The sequence below is a fragment of the Polyodon spathula genome, unplaced genomic scaffold (genome assembly GCF_017654505.1).
Source record: "Polyodon spathula isolate WHYD16114869_AA unplaced genomic scaffold, ASM1765450v1 scaffolds_691, whole genome shotgun sequence".
Taxonomy (NCBI): Eukaryota; Metazoa; Chordata; class Actinopteri; order Acipenseriformes; family Polyodontidae; genus Polyodon; species Polyodon spathula.
This window is the reverse complement of record NW_024472180.1, coordinates 1-22,530: the sequence shown is the minus strand read 5'-3', so window position 1 is coordinate 22,530 and position 22,530 is coordinate 1. Positions and strand designations below refer to the sequence as shown.

Genomic DNA, 22,530 nt, shown 5'->3' with positions numbered 1-22,530 from the left:
TGTATTTGCACAGTAGTATCTGGGCAATGTAATACAGTATTTGCTATTCAGTTGTTTTCTGTTTCATTAAAACTGCTTTCAGTTTCAGCTTTGGTTTTCTTTCACTTGATTTGCCAACAACAATGTTTTCTTGTGAATGAATCCTGTTTGCCCTTTACAAACAGTAGTTCAGTCTCCGTAAGGGAATTGTGTCCCAAAATGCAGCCAAACCTATTGTATAGAAAATGTTAGTTAAGAAATACTAATACTTCTTGTTTCAAACCTTAATAAATGTAACCTTTTTATTCCTGCATTAAAAAAAAAAAAAGAAAGTTTTTAAGCCTTAAAAAGTGGAAGTCAATCATTTTTTCATTTGAATAGTAGTTTGGTTATTAACAGAAGAAATTGTGGAAATGAATACAGTGTTGTAGAAGCAGGTTTTATTGAGTAGATGTTCTAGTCTTTAAATATTCCTTAAAGTGTATTCTGTAATCCTTGCAGCATGAGACATGTATGATTTTGTGAAATGCATTTACCAGTATACAAGGAAAAATCGATATAAAAACATGGTAAAGCTCAATAAAGGAATATATTCATGTTCATAAGTACATGTTTGTATTGTTTGGTAGAATTTGCTTAAACTTTAAAATGATACAATCAACATTTAAAACATTAATATTAAAATGATAATCAACATTTATACAATATATATATATTATATATTATATATTTATATATAAAATAGATATAATATCCACTATATCATATATACTTATAATATAAATATATATAGTGTGTTTAAAATAGCTTTGAAATTTATTTTATGTGAGATGTTTGAAAACGAAATCAAAACTCCATTATAATTTTTGCTTTAATAAACAAAGTTTAAACGTTTGAATTGATCAGACAATTTATAATCTGTTTAAAATTACTTTTTTTTTCCTTTAAATACACAATGTTTCTTTTATTTTCTATTTTTTTTTTTTAATTTGAGAAATGTATACTTGTATCATTTTGCATATTCGATCTGAACAATGAGACTTTTTTTTTTTTTTTTTTTAATCGTTTTACAATACAGAAATAGTTCCCGGTTTTTTGAAAATCTTTAACAGGTCAAGTGTAGAAAAGTTTATTTTAGTATGTAATAATTCCTGTATTTTTCTTTTTAATGTAGAGAAATGTAGTGTGAATTATTTATTTGTCCTTTTTATTTACTATTTTAAAATGACCAAATGTTCTTGTCCAAGTATCTGTGCAATGTTATATACAGGTAGGGACATTTCTCAAAAGTGTAATTAGTGCCATTTTTTTTTTTAAAGAATATCAAACTGTTACAATAATATTTAACAATGTAGGTTTGTCTGTGAACCTCCTGAGTTCCTTGTATGTGTGTGTGTATATATATATATATATATATATATATATATATATATATATATATATATATATATATATATATATATATATATTTGATTCTTAATTTGATTGCTCTTAATAACCCTAGCCTAAAGTGTGATGTTCATCATTTTACTGCTGTCTTAATAAATGTGTTCTTTTTCTTAGGACTTTGTCAGTCGAGCAAAGCTTGCCGTCCAGAACATGGTTCAGAAAGTCGGATTTTTTGGGATTCTAGCTTGCGCTTCAGTGAGTCAAATCCTTATTTTTATATTCATCTCTAAACTGTTAAATGTTTAATAATGATAAAGCCTAAAAACTCGTACCATCTTTGGTAAGAATCCCCAGATGTAGGTTTTGTTAAATGTTCAAACTTTTTAAAGGATGTTTTCTTGTACTGGCAATATTAAAACTAAAGTTTACTTCTCTGTTTTTGTGACGTATACATTTTGTTGACCTCAGTATTGTCATACCCTTTTTTAAATAACGAATTTATTAAAATTAGGAGAACATTTATCATTAAAAATGTAAAATAACTTTGATATACAAAGAACAAAGAGAGTATTGTTTGTTGTTGTTGTTTTTTTTTTGTTTTTTTTTGTTTTTTTTAAAAGATCCATATACACAGTGTCTTTAGTTGTATTTTGTGATTGGCACAATCTGTTTAACAAATTAATTAAGAATCAGGAATGCAACTAAGTTTCAAAGCAATTTCATTTTGCCTATATACAGATACGTATTTATTTCTGCCTCTGTTTATGAAGCATTAATGCTGATGGATGAATTGAGATTAACTACATTTCTTACATATAATGTTGATGTAAAGATGTTCAAAATAGATAAAGTTGCATTTTAGAAATCCATCAAGAATCATTTAGAATCTTTTAATTCCAGTTTTTCTGATTCCTAAGCTGTAATGTGTTATGTTTTTGTTTTACAGATTCCGAATCCTCTCTTTGATCTGGCTGGAATAACATGTGGGCATTTCCTTGTCCCTTTTTGGACATTTTTTGGTGCAACGCTTATTGGGAAAGCCGTTGTTAAAATGCACATCCAGGTAGGCATGACAGAGTTTCTTCATTTAAAAAAGGTTCTAGGCAGTCCTTTTATTAATACTGTGAAACACCAGCTAACCCAGTACAATGCCAGATGGGTTAATGGAACATACTTCAGTTTTATGGTCTGTGTAAATAAGCTGATTTATGAAATACTGGATACCTTTTCAAAATCTAAACTCTTTCAGCTAAAAGAAAGTTTAAGAACTTAAGACTTTACATCAACGTTAAAAGTATACACTTTTTATTTGAAAATCAGTTTTACTTTGCCCAATAAGGTTTGGATGGTCTCTAACACCTAGTTTTAATTTTTTGAGGATTTGAGGTTCATTGAGGGTGTAAAGTTTGAGCTAAACTTGTCTCGCAAAAGGAAAATGAAGTTTTTAAATTCCTATTTCTTTTTGTATGTACTAACTCAGCACAGGTCTCCCCAGCCTTTTTAAACATGTAAAAAACTGCTGAGGAGCCATTTTGAGTAACAGAGCACATGCAGGAAGCTTCCATTTTGGAAGGAAAGCCTGTCCCTGCTTTAGCATGTGTTACAACAGAAAATACATGGTGTTCTGAAATAACTAGCACCAGCAGAAGGGCAGCAAATATTTCAAAGCTTTTCTTTGCATGCCTTTTCATTGGGCTGACCTGCCTAGGTGCATTCCACACTGCTTTGCAGCCTTCAAGAGGACAGTTGTCAAAAGCTGTTGGTATAGTAGGTAGTTTAGCAGCAAAAAGTTAATTATCTTGCTTCTAAAAACTCTTGTTTTTAGATGTTTCTTAAACACTTTTTTTTCCCCTATCAAAATGAAGAACTACTTTGCATTAGAGTAAAACCCATCATGATAAAAAAAACTTTAGTTTGCCGTTAATTTAACATCTGACTTGAAAGGAACATTTTCATGCAGTGGCCCTGCTTTGAATGATATGGTTTGAATGTATAAGAATATTTAGGATCAGGGTTTAGTTATTGGTTTTCAGAACCCCTGTATTAGTTTATTCTGTTGGGTATATGAATAGATTGTCTTTCAGAATCCCATTTTACTGGAGTTCAGCTTTTAATTCTCCAAAACATGAAAACCTAAGGTACCTTTTCGTACCAGTCCTCAAAGGTCTTGCAGAGTGATTTGATAAACACACACCAAATATCTAACCTACTTGGACTAACCTTTAGCAGTCATTTGGAAAGGTTACAGGGGCCTTGGAGTGTCTTACACACTCCCCAGACCTGTGGAGCCCCTTGTCCCGAAGTCAACTGTGTGCAGTGAAAAAACCCTGATACCCTGAAAATTACAGGACAAAATCACACCTGAAATTGTGGACAATGTCCTAGCAAACCGGATCCAAATAAGTCTTCTCAACTGGGACAGGCTCTGTTATAATGTTTTTATAACTCAACCTGTGTGTTGGTGTTTCATGACTAGCTGTCTCCATTCTGAAGTTTCTTTTCAGCTGGACATGGTACCCTACACATGAACAGTATAAAGGGAGCCTGATTTATTTTTAGAAGGTTTAAGAGCAGCTCTTAAATGTAGTCAGTCAGATTTACTCATGAGTAATCAAATTAGAGACGTATCTGGAGTTAAATGTTTAAAACTATTATTATTTTTTTTTTTTGTTCAGTTAGACATGTGGTGTATCACAGTGTTAGCAAGGCTTCATTCTGTGTTTTCTGTCTCCCATTCTCATATCTCTTTAATCTGTGAATTGTTTAAAAAGAAGCCGTTTAAGTGTCTGGACCTGTTCAAATACCTTTGTCAGAAATTAAAATTTGTGTCAGTAGCATATTCTTTATTTTAAACATGACTGTTCTGGCTCAATATTGAGGCATGCTGACTTGCTTCATGTGATGTGTTAAGTGGGTCTCTTTGATGGCAGGCCCTGGTTTAGGTGCGGTATTGATAGTCATACTGTGAAGTAATGCTTCATTTTGTTTGACTGCTCTTTTTATTTTACTCTTCCCACAGAAACTGTTTGTTATAATCACATTTAGCAAACACATAGTGGAGCAGATGGTGTCCCTTATCGGGTGAGTAATTTTACCACTGACTAATATTTGCACTGATAAATGGAAAAACCAGGGTGGGTGGCCAAGCTTGAAACGAAAGAGTTAATTGTAACTGTTGAAAGCTAAAAAAAATATAAAAACATCTTTGCAAATGATAGCTGCTCAACACAGAGCCACTCAGCCGAGACTACGAATGGCACTTCTCTTAAGGTATGCTGTAGTGCAGTGGTACTCAACTCTGGCCCTCAGGATAGAAAGGTAAAAACAAAGATTGTTTTGTAATTAACAGCTTTTTCTGTGTTTTAATTGTGAAACAGAATCAGCTCAATTTGTTTAAAGGGACTTCACCTGATTAAAAGTAAAACCCAAAAACTTCAAGCCCTACTTGTGTGCGTGTTCATATTTATTTTTTCCCAAAGTACTTGTTTTGTTTGTTTTTAGCAATATGGACCTCTGTTAGTATGGGGCATAGTACATTATTTTAAAATAAAATGCAGTGCATGGTGGGATACTGTCATATTCATTTCCACTGTTAATTGCGCTGCTAGGAACTGTAACCGGACTATTCTAACAGTGTGTGGATTCATTAAGCCCGACCTAAACATGAAACAGCACTTCAGTGTGGACGCTTTGAGCTGGATCAATTAGAACGGTTTTGAGTACAGTTCTCCAGATAGGTTATGTAGTGTGGACGGGGCCTAAATTAATTGGCTCTTAGTACGTTGCATTAACTACGTTGGAAACTTCTGGGAGTAAAAACCTGGACTGGATTGGATCTCAAGGGCACTAAATCACTCTTAGTAGAGGCATGAGTTTTGCTGAAGAGATGTCATTGTTACCATACCTAATGTTTGCCCTATGGAAACTTGATTTCCAAATTCATCTCAAAAGCTGTAGCATTGACTACCGTAGCATAAGTACCATCTCTTTAGTTATTTCATATGTTGACCACTGAGCTAGTAGATCTACACATTTACCGGGTAATATGTAGATTTACCGATTTTACCATGAACCGTAACATACAGTATATGTACATTTGACACTTTAGCTATCTTGATAACTGCTGTTCAAATTCTGATGGGGCAGGAGTTCTGGCCTCTGATTGGTTAGGCTGTTTTAAATCTTTATCTTCGAAACTGCTTGCCTGAAGTTTCTCAAATTATTCGTGGTTCTGGGAATGTAGGTCATATGACACTTGATTGTTAACACTTGATTGGCTGAGCAGTGGTAGGCTCTATCTCAGGAACCACTTGTCAGTTTTGAATCATGTTTGAATGTATGCCATTGATATGCTGCTCTACATGCTGCAGACATAGCTTTGTGGTACATACACCCTAGAACTGAGGCTCGAACTAGGACTGTCTCTGCAAGGCCTTGCCGAGCACCTGATCAGCAGTTAAAAAGGCAATGCCTTTCTACATACGTGTCGTGAACGTAGGTCATGTTTGTTTTCATGGTATTGACACATGTAAAGTGGGGTTTTATAGCTTTTGATTGACATAATGGTTTATCGCTCGCACAGTCTCTTATTCCTAATGTTTTTATTTTTCATGAAACTGTTTATATGGGTATATGTGGCGCTGTTAGCCCAATGCCGTTTTACTAATGCTTGTTGTAGTATGTGTCCAAGGTCAGGGTCAGGTATCTGAATTAAACAGCAGCCTGTAGAACAGCATAACACAGGCCTGCCCAGCGTTCACATTCTGCTGTGTGCTCAGATGATCAGTGACTGGTGGCAGTGCATTGTTTGTGCATAGCTTTACCCCAAGAGCTGTCAAGACACAGCTGTGTTCGTGTATATGAATGCCGAAGGAACAATTGCTGTTTAAACATCTGTGGACCTCAAACGCCATCAATAAACCATGATTTGGTCTATTAGTTTTCCTAAATATGCAATTACAGCATTAATTGCTTATAGTTTCTAAATTAGACACGTGAAAGCCCTACATAAACAGTTTGTCCAACTCAAAAAGCTTTGAATGCATGTATGTTTATACACCACTGTGTGGGAAACCTTTGTCAGGAATATAAAGCAGAATGCATCATTCCAATACAGGCTTTGTTTTCCGATTCCCACCGACCCTGTCTTAAGAAACAAGTCCATTTCGTGCTAGTAGTGATCCCACATGTGTTTTATTGGTCAGTACTGTAAACACTTTGAGAATTAAGCCCTGTTCAAAGTTATTGTATGTAAGATTTTTTTCTAAATGTACAGCCACCATATGACACACAATAATGTGCAATACTGCTGATCTGCTGTGTCCTTCCCTTACAACCCTTTAATTCACAATAAGTCTCTACAAAGGTATGTATGCGTGTAACATAGAGGGTTTTCTTATTAACAGTTTTAAAGAGATAAATTTAGATGTTTGACGTTAAGGGTGAAAAAACCTAGTTTCTATATTCATCAGAAAACCACTGTTTTAAATTCCCCCTTTTGACCAATTGTAACCGTCTGTTTCCTGTTTGAAGCCCCCCTACTATCTATCTCCTGACGATGCAAAAGCATTGATCGTATAGCTGCAACAGATAAGAGAGCTCCCTAGCCTCCGCCCACACCTAAATCACTGAGATGAAATGATTACAGATTTCCGTGTAGTTACTGCATGGTTTTGCAAGCCTTTGCTATACCACTTTCTAAAAGGGAGTGGCGGGGTGTGGGGACCTGGGCAGTCCAAAGTAAACATCTTGGATTGTTACTTTAAAGGTTCTTGCATGTACCTAAGAGGCTGGTTTGATTTTCATTAGGACATATGGGGTTGGGTTTTTATTTTGTACTGAATTTGTCTACATTCATGGTTTTTATTCTATGGGCCACATAGGTTTCAATAATTTTTTTTTGGGAAGTTAGCAATTACACCGTGTTTTTTTTTTGTTCCTGGGTAGTAAGTGTTATTTCCTAATTGCTTATGTCTCAAAATTATAGAAAATGGCTATTATTCCCCACAAACTTTGCTTTTGTGACCAGGACAGTGATATTTCAAAATATCACTGTTTCCAATGGGAAAAGGGCAAATGTGTGTCTTTTCGTTCACATAAAGTCAGAAAAAAACAACATATGAATCCAAATTAACATGTGTAAATACGTGTTAAATCCATGTTAATTTGGATTCATATGTTGTTTTTTTTCATATGACTGTCCTGGTCACAAAAGCAAAGTTTGTGGGGAATAATAGCCATTTTCTATACTTTGGAGGCATAAGCAATTAGGAAATAACACTTACTACCCAGGAACAAAAATTGTGGTACATAGTGTTATCACATAACCTGAGACACTAAAATATTTATCATATATCACATTCTTACTCCGAAGTACAACTGTTAACCAGCATTTGGAGTGAGAATCTCTGTATAGGCCTTGCTTACGTCAGTGCAAAACTACTTCAGCAGGTTGTTGAAAATACACTGTGTAACCTGGTGGTATTGACGCTACCTTTTGTTATCTCAGTGTAATATGTTTGGTTTGAGTGCAGTAGCAGCAAAACCATTAGCAAATTTTAAATAAACTGGAAATCATTCAGCAATGTCATACTGTTTAGGCTGTCATAGTCTTCTGTTTACAGATCCCTGCTAGTTACAGCATCATTTTAATTTGAAGTCAGAAACGTTTATATTTGTGGAATGTGTTCTGTGCAAACTTTGCACTCAGTCCCATACAATTATGTATCTTGTTAATGGAGAGGGTGTGTGACGTTACTGCACAGAATACAAACAAGTAGATGCATTTAGGAAAAAAAAAAAAAAAAAATATAGGAAAAAAAAAAAAAAAATATATATATATATATATATATATATACACACATACACACACAAAAAGTGTATTTTTAACATAGCAAAATACCATTAAGTTAAATACACTGTAGAATATTTACTGAAAATAGCTGAGAAATGGGGATTTTGTTTTCTGACTCCAAAATGTACATAAAAATACTTCTATACATGGAAAGTGCTTTGATTTGCTGTGTCACATTTATAAAGGAGAGGTCGGTTCAGTGGATCTTTTGTATTGACAGTTTTAAAGAATTACATAAACGTAGGACCTTGGCATGTTACTGTTTTAAAGACAGAAGAGCCTCTAAGCATAATACGGGTATCGACCTTCTTTTAATTATACAAGCAATGCCATTGTTAAGATCCTCTCATTTCTTGCCAGTTGAATATACCCCAGTAGATTTCGATGCCATTTTCAGAATTGTATTGTTTGGTAAATATCCAAAATCTTTCGTGGCCTGGCCTTATCAAGATAGGTTTGAAACAATTTTATAAATTGTTGTTTTGGTGCTTGCAATTGGCCATGTAAGTTTATGGCACAAAAAAAAAAAAAAAAACCTGCTAGCCAATTTTATTACCAAATTTTTACAATCTTTTTTATTTTATTGTATAATGGTATTTTAAATGATGCCCTTGCTACAGAATTTCGGTCCGTTGTGCCTAGTTCTGATAAAACACACAAAGCTAATGGATTAGTAATTATCGACATGATTTGGATTTGAGGATTTGTTCTTGGTTTGTGTTAATATGCAAAAGACTAAGAACAAAATGGAATATGTTTAAGAAGGGGGTGGAGGAGGAATGTGTGTTTTGGTTTGTTCCCCCAATTACAACACACACATGTGTTGCTGTGCCCATTGTATTCAAAAAATGAATCATTCTTGCTGCTTCCTGCTGAATGTTTGTTTTTCTACCTTATTACAACTGATCTGTTCATTTTCCCCAAGCAATATTACACAAAGATCAAGTAATCACTTGTGAAGCTATATGTAATGTTGTATTGTTTGTAAATAATGTGGCAAAGAATCTCTGTTGTGAGCAAGTACTTTAAACCGGGGAAATCAGGGGGGGGTTGTGTTTTTTTTTTCAGAAATGTTAGATATAAATCTGATTTGTATTCAAAACTATTCTTCAGCATACATTATATTCCACACATTGTTGACTTTAAATTCAGTTGTCTTTGATTTACAACCAGTGTATGGTGAGTTCTGTGGTGTAAAAGAAGGTTATTTTTTGCTGTTATAGATGGAAGACCACTGTATGATTGATAAAGCGTGCATTCAAGTTACCAAGCAGTAAATGGCTTTGCATTAGGGCTGTGTGAATATATACATGTATAGTCCTCTGCGGACAGTATAGTAGTAGATAAATCAAATGTGATTTGGTAGTTTTGCAAAACCAAAACTTTTTTTGTATTCAGCTCTTGATTTGAATCTCGTAAAGAAATACATTTTTGAAAATAAAACAGGAAAGCATGATTTCTAGTGTTTGAGTGCTTGGTGTTTTTCAATATTGTGCTTTTAGCACCCAAATAAATCTTTTCACACAATTTATTATGATGTATCTTTTAACTATTGGAACGTTGGCAGTTCATATCTGCTTTAGACAGGGGTAAAACACATGATGGCCCCAACAAGTTTATCTATAAATTTGTTTTCTGGTGAAATTAGGTAACAGTAGTAATTCTGGATATAGCAGCTTATCAAAGTGATTGATCATGAGCCACTCTAATCCATTCCAGTAACAAATAGAAAACTGTAATAAACAAACAGGTACAACGACTACAGTGATCATTAGGTTTTGCACTAGCCTTATTATCGTTAACTTTAAGACAGCTCTTAATCTATGCATACTTCACAAAAAAATAATATTTTTTATAGATTCACAAGTTTCCCAAAGTGTCTCAAAAATGAATATGCATAATTAATTGTTTTATGTTGTAGGACAGGAATTAAGATTTTACATTTATAGGTGGGTAACTGAGTTAATTTGTACATATATACTAAAAAACTTTTGACAGTTTTTTTCAGTGTCTTCATTGTCTTTGTCAGTGTCTTCATTAAAAAAGACTTCTAGTGGAAATGTTCGTCATTGAATTTTAGCTTCTTTTAGTATTTCATAATTCATCACCTATTGTGAGTGTTAAATGGTTATGAATGAGTTCATTTGTACCATTTCTATTTTGCTGTTTTAATACAAAAGCGTTGATTAAGCTGTAGGCTGCGTGCTGTGCTGTTAGTGATGCAAACCCTAACAGTTAAAGATGTGTGAGAATCCTGTGATAAGATTGCATCTTGCAGAAATACTAAGCTTTTTCCTCAACTGGGTTTGTTTAGGAGGCCTGCATAATTACTTTCACTGTCCTGTCTTCATGTATAACACTCCTGCAAGGTCATTTTGTGTCTGTGTGGGAAGATCAATGATAATTTTACAAGGTGTCTGGGTGTTTGTCAAAAATATAGAATCAGTTGTTGGGTAATTTGCTTTATATGTGAAGGTTCTTATTATCGTTCGGTTCCTGAACATAAGATTCGTTAGGCTGGTTTCACAGACCCCGATTAGCACTAATCTTGGACTGGAGGGAGATCCAAGATTAGTGCTCGTCAGGTTTTTATGTGGTGTTATTTGGCTGTGAATAAATGTTTCCTGTCGGCACTAAACAAACAAGTTGTTTGACTACAGAAGGGCCAAATTAATAAACTGCTATCCTAAATGTTTCAGTAACTTAACTGCTGTTAAAATAAAACAGACGTACTGTGAAGGGCCACTGCTCTCTTAAAGTACCACAAAAACAGAGTGACTTATTGTACTGTGATCTGTTCATCGTGTCCAACACCAGTGCGGTCCTATTAATCCTTTATTAACTGGTGCTGTTGCTGGGGTTTGACCAACACCCTGACCGCAGTAGCATTATTACTGGAGGAAGGGCATTGGGAATAAGCAGTGGTTCAAGTTATCATTTTTTTAGGATCATTTCTAGTTGCTAAGTCGCATTTGGTCTGTTTTTTTTTTTTACATTAGGAAATCCATTCATGACAACACAGTCATTGGTGGAGGAATAGTCGGTACAGCCAGGGCAACTGCTAGAGATGCTCCCTTCATATTCATATCATTGTAGCTACCAGTGCCAGTAATTTAGGTTTTTATTCTCCCTCGTTTCATCAGGTGCTGCTGTTCTCTTATGCTTTTTTAATGGTTGAATTAAAATTAGCTTCCTAAATTTTTTTCTTCCCTCGTAACTGTCTTTGCGTGTTGGCTGGTATGAGGCACTGTTTTATGTTTTGTTAGTGTCTCCCCCACCCCCCACCCCCCACACTCCGCGACCTCTTGTACTTTAGCCTAGTGGTCTCTCAGTATTGGAAAACAGACTCCTGCTGTCTTCATGGAAGGTTTTGGGGTGCTGTTCAGCAGCCTTTAGTTTTGCAGTTATATCCTGTGTGCACGACTCATTCTGCAGTTTATGCGGAAGCTATTAACGGGGGCTGCTGGGTACCAAATTAAATTAAAGCAAATTAACGTGTCTATTTCTGATTGGGGGAAAAAAAAAGTCGAAGAGAAAAAAATAAAGATGCAGGCAAAATGCAATGCAAGTAGATGAGTGGAAAAGCTTCTTATTACATGTGGTCGTATACTGTTTCATACATGCTAGCATTCTGATAATTAAATATTGTTAAATATTGAACATTGACTTGGCATGTTTTTATGTTTTTAAAAGTATTATATAAAGGTCGGAGCCCACAACAAGGTCCTGCACCGGGGCCCAGCTTCTGTTACTCCACCACCGCGCACAGCGTGGTGTATAAAAGAAAAAATATTCTCAGTGGCAATGAGTGTTGAATTCTTGACCGTTATTTGCTGTCTGTGGCGAAGCGGTCATTTTTAAAAAGCTAGGGCTGAGAATGATCTGGAATAATCACCTTCCTGGTAAAAGCCCATTTCTACTGTCCCCTTGGACTAGCTAGCACGGTCATGCAAAGATAAGGAGCCAATGCAGAATGAGCTCATCCATACGTTTTGTCAGCATGCTCAGATTCCGTTAATTTAATTCTTGGTTCTAAACGGTGTCTTGTGGACAGTTCTCATATTTACTTGATGAAGTCATTGGGTGGAATCCTGATTAGGAAGAAGATCATCAAGACCATGGCGTGCTTGGAATGTTTGGTTAAACATGTTAATAATAATGTCATCTTCTTCACTGTCACTGTTGCAGTTGGTAATTAGAAATCTTACCCAAAGAAAACCAATTGTCAAAAAACATGATGTCATTTTTTTCTTTATTATTATTTAACAGTGTTCTGTTATAAAGACATGTATTAGACATGTGCGTAATCTTAATGTAGGCCTATAATATACTGTATATGCATTAGGATGAAGCACATGGTTGAGGATGGGCTTGCTGTGTATTCTTTCTATTGGTGTTTATTCCAAACTGGTAACGACAAGCTACATTCTAAGACTGACTAAATCTACTTTGGTAAAGTTGTGAATTGTGGTTTGTGTGTAGGAAAGATGTCACAGTACTTTTTGACTGACCAGCAGACAGAGAGCAAGTTTGAAAGGGTTTACCCTTTCATTTTTATTCTCCTGTTAAAGGTTTTTTAAAAGAAAAGCACTAATGAGGAATTGTACTGTAACTAGCCCCACTTCCCCTTGTCCCATATACACGCTGTTTGTGTTATATATGGTTACAGTGACAGACAGGATTTCCTTACAAATTGCCAGTTACCTTTCAAGTTGCCATGTTTTGCCATTCTGTGCTGCTTTTGTTTTATGCACCGTTGTGTAAAGCATGTGCTGGCCCCTGTGCCTTTTGACTGGGTGCGGTACTGTTCAGGATGCTTGGCTTGTGAAGATCGAAGTGCGCAGTCAGAAGCACCTCTCTTTGAATGCAAGTGCTGTAGAGGTGGTTAGTTTGCAGGGCTCGTTTTGATTCAGACAAAGAGTCTAAGGTCCATTCTGACTCATCATGAATGGAATTCGGGGCAGTGCTGAGCCTCAACGAAATGAATGGTTAAATTATGTGAGAATCTTTTATCAGCAACAGGAAATGACAGCTCATTAAAATACTAACCGTTGAAGCCTGTTTGATTTGCTGCCTGCAAAATAATGGAACTATTTAAAAGTGATCGGTTTCTGTTAGGTTTTGTTTTTATTTGAAATGTGCAGCTCTTTTTCATTAACCAGCCAGTGTCCTGGCAGTTATTATATGGAGGGGTACATTAATGATCCTCTTTACAGTGACTGTAGTAAAGCCTATTGCATTGTGAGTCCACAGAACAGCTGGGTAGGTGCTAGAGTCATCTTCCTGCAAGGGTGCAAACAGCAATTCCCTGGAAAAAGGGAAGCAAATCGGTTTGATCATAATCTTTAACATTTAAAATGTGAGCATTACATTTCTGACGGGGGCTGAGCGGCCAAGAACATTTTTTTAAGTTTTGCCATTAAGTTTTTCAATGTTTTGAACCCTGCTTGGGATGCATATCCCTGGTGACAGTGATATAGTGGAGGAGGCAGCTGCACTTATGTTTGTCACACTTCAGGGAACAACTTCCCCAGTTCTAGCAACACATGGTAAGGACGTTCCTTAGTACAAGTTAATGATAGTATCTGAATCGGGGGAGAGATGGAGGATGGCTTTCTGTATGCCTTTACATATATTTGAACCAGTTATCTGATTGTGATGGAGCTTTCTAAAATCTGTATTCAGCACAAACTGTGTGTGTGTGTGTGTGTGTGTGTGTGTGTGTATATATATATATATATATATATATATATATATATATATATATATATATATATATATATATATATATATATATATTATATTAACATTCTGATGGAATATGGAGATGCCCTTCTGTCTGTCTGCCTGTCTGTCCATCTGACCGTACGTCCCACTTTCCTTTTTACAGAGAATTACTTTCTTTTTTTTATAGAGAATTACTTTTTTTAGTTGAAATGATGAAATCTGGGTTGAAAGAGAACATTGCAGGTATAAGAAAGTGGGGATCTGTCTTTTCGGTCAGAGTAAAAACATGTTTTACATGAGCATGCAATGGGTGTAGGTCATGGTGATATACCTGCTGTTACTGATCTGGGGACTAAAGCCATGATTACAGACCAGGTCTTGCAGTAGTCAAGCGCAGCACTATGCTTTAGTGCCTCGACTGGGGTTTAGGGAAGTTCAAGAGACCCCTAGTTCAAGTGAATAATCCTGAGCAGATTCCCAGACAGGTTTACATTAATAGCAGCAATCGCAGATTTGTGATGTCTGCTAGGAAAAGATGAGCTAACTGTGCACTGTCATCGCAGTGCATGAGTAATTGGGAGAAATAAGTTAGATTAGCAAAGAGTGTGGGAAACACAAGTTTGATAAATATTGATGCATAGAAACGATATCATGCACGAGTTAGGGTACTGTCTGCAATTCTCGTTGCTCTCGGGGAATGTTTATAGAGGTTACACTGCTTGTGTGTAATTTGTAATCTCTAGTTACCAGTTTCATGCAAAAACATGCTACAGATTCATTTTAGAAATACCTGAAGATGCCACTTTTAGTGCAGCCAGAGTAAAGGCCATTGCATACTGGACCCATTCTGTTGCTGTCACCACATCGAAGCCAAATAACTTCCAAGATCACTGTCGTGCAACTATAACTTTTGTCATTGCCACATAACCTTTGCATCTTTTTTCTGTATTAATTGTGTATTTCTCAGTGTTGCATAGTATGTGTCAAAATAAAAACTTTGTAACGCTTTTTTAATACTAACAAATGTCCTTTGAAGATAATTGTCATTGATCCAGGTTGAGAAAGTATGTGCCAGAGATAATATTTTCACATTCCAGTTTGATGGGAGAATTGCATTCCGAACAGGGATGCAACAAGAGAATTCTTTATTGCATCTCTCCCACTATTTGCTCATCACAGTCTAGAAAATATCACTGATCAAAAAAATCTGTTTGACCACTTTTATTAAAATGACAACAAATGCCACATTTTAAATCTGAAATTCTGATGCCCACACAGGCAAAATAATTAAGGAAGAAAATTAATTCCAGTATGAAATATGCTATGCAATTTACATCTAGATTAAATACAGTGGTGTGTTAATGAATAATAAATTATGATATATCGCATTAATTCAATATATTATTTTCCTAAGAGATTGGTTCATAGACTGCTGGAGGGCCCTTACTGTGCTTGAGAGTGCTGTATGAGCAGTTCCCTTGTGTTACGGCTCTAATGATCAATTTCCAACTTAATATTGTGAAGCATATTATTTTTCTACAGAGATGTGTTGAGTTTAGATGATCTGTTTTAGAATGATAGTTCTCATTTATTGCGGTGTTGTTATCTTAATTGCCCTGTTTTTGTATCAGTGTTTTGGATGAAAAACCTTCTGTATTGGTGGATTTACAGTACTATGATATTAAATGTATTGTCTACATTTCAGGGGAATGCATTAGATTTTTCATTTTTAATAGGTTATTCTAAAGGTGTGATAGATTCTAACCTCGAAGCAAAGTTTAAAAAAAAAAAAAAAAAAAAAAAAAAAAAAATTCAGTGAGTAAAGATTTGTTTAAAACTTGAATTAGTAAAGCAAAAAAATCATGTTAAATCCCAATGCACATTTCCACATTTAGGGCTCTATTTTGAAGTGCAAAAGCACTATGAGAATACAACTGGGTCATGAGAAAAAAAAAGTGTGACACATAGAAATAAAAGTGTATATATATATATATATATATATATCTATGATACTATCTATATATATATTATATATATAATATATAATATATATATAGCTATATATATTATACTAATACACAGATATTGAAATGCAATTCAATGCAAAAAAATCTATTAAACAAAACAAGTATATAAATAAAAGAAAATATCTCATAGATCTCTCAAAGTGCAAAATAGTAGCCGAAATGTGGAATACTTTTTACCAAGTGTGCTTTTTACACATTTACAGACATTTCCATAGCTTTATGTCTGTTAGATTGAACTGATAAAATCTGCCTTTGTACAGTAAATGATCCATACGTGTACTTGTCGCATTGCCTTGTTGAGTATGAGAGGATGTGGTTATGTTACAAGATGTATCCATTTTCTGTTAGGTTGGTTAATTTGTCATCGGTACTATATTTCTTTTTAAATAATGTCCTTGATTGTTTTTGCTTCAGTCTTTGTGTAGCAAGATCTCCACCCAGCAGTTATTTATTGTGTTGTTGTAGTAGCTTTTTGGCTGTACACAGTGCATATACAATTTTTTACCAATATGTGTTGCATCACATTTTAATACTATGAGTTTATTTTATACATAAAGTTGTTAAATTAATCTGCATACACATGTATAACACTTTTCTCTGCATACACCAACATTGATGGTTTCATGTGATTTAATACAAACTAATATATATATATATATATTATATATATAATATATATATATATATATATATATATATATATATATATATATATATATATATATATAAATCATAATCTATTACACACACAACTAACCTCATTTTTTGTTGGTGACAGTCTACAGAATGGTAATTAGAAATCGCACAAACCAAGGCTTAGAATTATGAGTCGTAGCTCTGTAACTCCGACTAGCACTGCAGTGACATGCAGGAAAAGTTTTAAGACTTCAGTTTTCAAAGGACATACAATTTGGGCCATAAATCTTGATGAAAAATGATTTAAAATTTAAAATTGTAAAACAAAGATTTTAGGGTCACAAAGTTGATGAGGTTAAACAGAATTTCATGAACAATTCCTTCTAAATTGTGATCCGAACTACAGCCTTGTAGAATGATGTCGGTTTGATTTATTAAATGGAAATACAATTTAAATTAGATTAAGCGTCTCTGCTTATATGAATTGTAAAAAAAAAAAAAAGACAGGCATTGTGAGAATATAAACAGATAAGTAAAAAAAAAAATACAATTAAATCGAATTTGCACAGGCTAGCAACCCTGAAACATTGAAAGAGAGATTTCTTTTCAGCCAGTTTCAAGTAGTTTTCTTTAACAAAGCTTGCGATCGAGATCCATGACTCGTTCTTGCTCAGAGAGTGGACTCATTTCTGGAGCTTTTTTGCCACTTTGCGAGCGGCTCATCCAAACAGCTTGTGGTATGTTGGTTCATAGAATCGGCTTTTGACTTGAACCTGTTTTTATTAACCCTTTATTTTGATCAACCAGTAACCTGATCGAGGCGTCAACAACTGTTTATTTAACACTTTTGGTTCCTACTTTTTTTTATTGTTGCTTCTTTTGGTGCCCGAGAACTAAACCAATGTGTGAATGTGCTATTAGCAACACAGCAGTTATAGATCTTGATATACATAGATCATCTCTATATATTTTAGTTACTTTGTAAACTACTTCTTGGTTCTAGAACAACCAGTTTTTTTCAGCTAGTATTATATAGGAAGTAGGTTTCAGAATATACTGGATTAAGGGCTTTTTGGAAGTCATTTTCTTTTTGACGGTTGCAGGCAAGGCATATTTTATGTGATTTGGTGAATCTGTTATATACAATTTAACTGTTGAAAAGGCTGAAGCTGCCAATGCAAATGTTTCTCGGGGAGTCCACCCTTGTAGCCCACGGGGTTAGAAGCGAAGGTGTGTGAGCTGGAAGAAATCCTCTCCACGGCATCCTGAAGAATATCAAAAGCAATCTAATAGGTAGCTATAAAAAAAAAAAAAAAATAACACAGCAGCTTACAGAGACCTCAATTGAAACAGGTCTTTAGACACAAAGGATATGCATGAGTTTAAGTCCTGCATATAAGAATGGAAATTTCAGAAGGTGAAATAATGCACCACACTATGGTCCAGAATGCTCTGTTTGTTCCGTGATTAATCACTAACTCCTGACACTGGGGGGGATGGGCTTTCAAAATGTGCCAGTGCATTCTTTTTGTGTGTGTGTGTGTGTGTGTGTGTGTGTTTTGGACCTGGAATTGTGCACTGAAGTTTCCTAATAAGGACTGTCTTTTTTTTGAGCAGACCGCCTTTTCTTCGTGGAGGGCAGGGCCTTCTCTTTTCAGCTGGTGATGACACAAGCACGACTCACTTCCTCATTAATTGGTTGAAACCAGTTCTTACAGGAACTGCTGGTGATAAATGTGAGACTTCTCAGAAGTCATTCATTTTCCTCTGCGCTCAGTTCCAGTACACTGCAGGGGATGAGTGTGCCCGGATCACAGCAGAGCCAAATCTTTTGCTTATTTTGTGTTTTTTTTAAAACACTTAGGAAGTAGCGTTTGGTACATCCTGTACCCAACAGAGTGCTTAATCCTTCTTTATTTTATTTTATTTTGTTTTTCCTTCATTGGAGATTAGGCACAGTGCAGTCCTTATTCATTGGAGATTAGGCACAGTGCAGTCCTTATTCATTGGAGATTGTGGAACACTTTTTTTTTTAATGTGTCAACTATCACAAGCTATGTGTCATGGGCTGAGCAGCCAATTACATGATTTCTTTGTTTCTTGTCCTTGACTGGTAAGTAAATGTAACATCCTTTGTCTGTGTCTCTCTCTCTTTCTCTCTCCCCCCCCCCCCTCCTTGCTGCTGGCTCTGCTGGATGGGATCCACTATCAGTTGCATCCCGGGTGTAGGTTCTTTGCTACAGAAGCCATTCAGTCAATACCTGGAAGCACAACGGGCCAAACTTCACCACAAAGCCGGGGAAGCAGCACCCGCGGTAAGAATGGCATCAGTGTGGACACTTTGTAAAAATGTTTCGGAACCGAAAAATTGACATTATGGTTGTGGGATAGAATTAAAAAAAAAAAAAAATCTGTTGTGGTGGGTTTTTTTTTTTTTTTTTTTTTTTTTTTCACATATTTATGAACAGTTTTAAATCATAAACTGAAATTGTATACTGTTTTTTCGGCCAAGGCCAATGTCAAGCGTATTTTTATTTAAATATAATAACTCTTTAAAACATTTACTTTTTTTTTTTTTTTTAATAGTAAAATAAAATTTAAAAAACTTTTACATTTGACTAATTTGACCCTGCAAATGACTGTTTCGGAAGCAGTTTCACTCCAATCGGATGTATTTTTTTTCTTTATTTGTGAATCAATCACGCTTTTGCGCCGTAACTAAAAAAAAATGTAACAGGAAGAAAATCTCTGTAGATTTGAGCAGAACTGAGGCCCTGTAATCAAGGTGTTATTCATCAGTTTGTTGTCTGTAAATAATTAGTTCTCGGTTTAGAAATGTCCATTATTAGAGGACAGCTTTTTTTAATCGTCCTGAATTAAATTGATTGATTTTTATTTTGTTTTGTAATTATTTATTTGTAGTATATACATTTTTGCAATGTATGTTTAAGCTACAGAAGACGTGACACACATGTTGCATTTCACAGCTTGCTGATAACGACCTTGACATTTGCACAAAAAAAGTAGAAAACCACAGTGACCCAAGTTTATAAAACAAGAGATTAAGTGTTGCAATTAACAACGTGTTTACTGTAACTCTTAAAGTCCAGGAAAATTTGCCTGATATGTTGATCACCGTTTCAAAACAGAAAGTAACATTTCTTTAGGCTGTCTACAGATGAAGATGCTGAATGAACTGAAAAAGGTCATTTTTTTCTTTTCCCAGAGTGAAAACTGGCTGTCCTGGGTGTTTGAGAAAGTGGTGCTCATCATGGTGTGTTATTTCATTTGTTCCATCGTTAACTCGATGGCACAGAGCTATGCCAAACGAATCCAACAGCAGAAATACTCGGAGGAGAAAATAAAATGATATTAAACGCATTGTCCTAACAGGTACAGGGTAGATTGTGCAGGGTAACGTTGTGCTCACAACCTGCTGTTCCATTTTAAAGCTGCATCTGTAAAACTGGCATCATTAAAGGGAGACCTATTTATTTAATGTTAAACTTTTTAAAAAAATAAATACTTCAGTTATTTACTTTTTTAGGAAGTACAAATACAGTACCTGTAAAAGATTTAGACTTTCAGATGAAATATTGCTAAATGTTGTTTTGTTATGTTTTTCTGGTGACCAGTTTTCTGCTTTAATGAAGTGAAGTGGTATTCTGTGGTCTGTGATAACCCATTCCATGAAATAATTAATTATGAATACCATTAAACATTTAATAAGGCCGCACTGTGATCGCCAGTTGCTGGTATTTTACCTATGTTGTTTAAGGCCTTATGCAACTTCGTGGGCCCTGCTTCTACTGAAGTGAACTGTGTTCTTGAAGGTCTGATTTTTTGATTAAAATGTATTGCTCTGTATGGTCGTAGGGATACATTTGTTTGTTCTAATATTGATATTATTAACAACGTGTAACTGGCAAGGAACTTTCTTGCCATTTTTTAAATTCTTATTTATCTCCATAATACTTGCGTTGTATGGTTTTCTCTGTTTTACTAGTATAGCAATATGAAGATGACTAATATACATGGTATTTAAAATCATTGCACACCCTGTAAATAAGTCTTTAATTTGACTATTTGCAAAGCTCCAAAACACATGGTTCATTTGTACGTGTACATACAACGATTTAACGCCATTTCTGTTTTGTACATTTAGACTGAGATTTTTCATCGGAATTTATAAAAATCACTCTGACTCATTCTACACCTCTTTTGTCTGGGTGTTTTGTTTCTTTTCCTTATATTCTATTATTTATTTATTTATTTTGGGGGGGGGGGGGTTAGGTTTTAAACCACCAGGTTTAGAGACTGCTTTTAAACTGTATTATCCTAATTTGCCTGTTCTAGTTGCGCATGTTCTGCGCTGGTTAGAGTTGAGACATAAAGAAAAAAAAAAATACTAAACATGGGAACAAAGGTAACTAACTGTCGTTGGACCATGAGTGTATTTTCTAGTTAAAGAGAAATCAAATCTTTTGTCTTGTGAACAGAGGTTGCTATGTTACCTTTTTAATGATTTATTTATTTAGGGTACCGGTAAATAGATTTAAATAGATGGGCTAAAGTAGTAACTGGTGGAGCAGTGTAGTGCTAAAAAGACGTGTATTTCTCATCCGGTCCCAGGTAAGTTGTTTATTGGGGATTAGAACATTTTGCATTTGTGTCCCATAGTGTCTGCCTCACTGTGACATCTTCATCACTGTTCCATCCTGTCAGATAGCTTATCAGACTGGTGTTGGCTGTTAGATCACATGGCGACAACAGTCTGTAGGCTGTCTGACATTTTGGGGTCTTTCATCAGACCAGCATCCTGCTTGTTCAACGGCTCTCCGTTCTCATTTCAAGTGTGTTTAAAAGTTGATTTCATTAAAAGAAAAATCTTTCAAATCTACATACTTGGCTTCATTGAACATATATGACATGGCGTTTAAGTACAATGCTATTGTAGTGCAGTAATTGATTTACGGTTTAATTTAGGAATGATTGACCTGTGATTTTAAAAATAAATAAATAGATAAATAAATAAATAGTTTGTCGCTGCATTTTTACTTTAGCAGAGCAGTTGTGTTTAGCTTAGCTATGCAAACTCTGACCTTGAATTGGCTCCAGTACCTTTTAAAGGTGTGCTCCTTGTGAACAGTAATCATATCCTTATCACCCAGAAGAACGTTCTGTACATTTACAGGATTTGGCTGTTGAATTTCCTGCGAATCAAGGAGGATATCTAATTGCAACATCTATATTGTGAAACAGTGTTGTCAGGAGTGCAGTACAGTGAATCTGCATTTGTAGCTTCCCTATTATCTCAAAAAGTGCTATGGTTGTAGTTTCGATGCATTGCTCAATCCTTTCGTTTCAAGTTTATTTTTTTTATTTTTTTTTTGCCTTAGCGCAGCTTAACTTTTAATGTTTAGCACGCAACCCTTCTTTGGCAAGGCTTTCTGTGCTTTTAGAGAGCATATAAATACTGTGGATGAAATATAAAGCGACATAACATTTACTATTAGTGGAAAAGAATAATAAACAACATCTTTTTTTTTTGGGGGGGGGGGGGGGGGGGGAGACTGTTTAAAACTCAGATGAAGGAACTGTGATGGAAATATTTTTTTTGGCAGAGTTAAGGCGATGTCCTGTTGCACAAGGATGTGCCGCTGAATGCTTTGTACTGTTGTGTACGTTTTTAAATAAACATTTAAACCAAGCCTTCCAGGTCTTTTTATTTTCATTGAAAACGTTCTATTAGTTGAAGCCAAAACAGATGTGCAGTGGGCGGGCTGGAGCGGTTGTAAGGTAAAGTCTTGGCATTGTGCCTTCTTGGGAGTGGCAGGACCAGGCTACTCTCCTGTGGCCTGTGCCTGTCTCCACCAGCTCCTGGTTGCTGTCAGCATGGGGTTGATAATGAACCAGTTT

General features: G+C 35.2%; 1 protein-coding gene across 1 annotated transcript; it reads left to right on the top strand.

The window, feature by feature from the left end:
- Nucleotides 1-1,542: 1,542 nt before the first annotated feature.
- Nucleotides 1,543-22,321, top strand: LOC121308418 (vacuole membrane protein 1-like; the record flags this gene model as incomplete). Its single annotated transcript, XM_041240799.1, has 5 exons — nt 1,543-1,623; nt 2,315-2,431; nt 4,388-4,449; nt 18,824-18,926; nt 19,838-22,321. Coding segments are annotated over 5 exons (507 nt in total), but the record flags the coding sequence as incomplete, so codon positions are not given.
- Between the last annotated feature and the right edge of the window lie 209 nt (nt 22,322-22,530).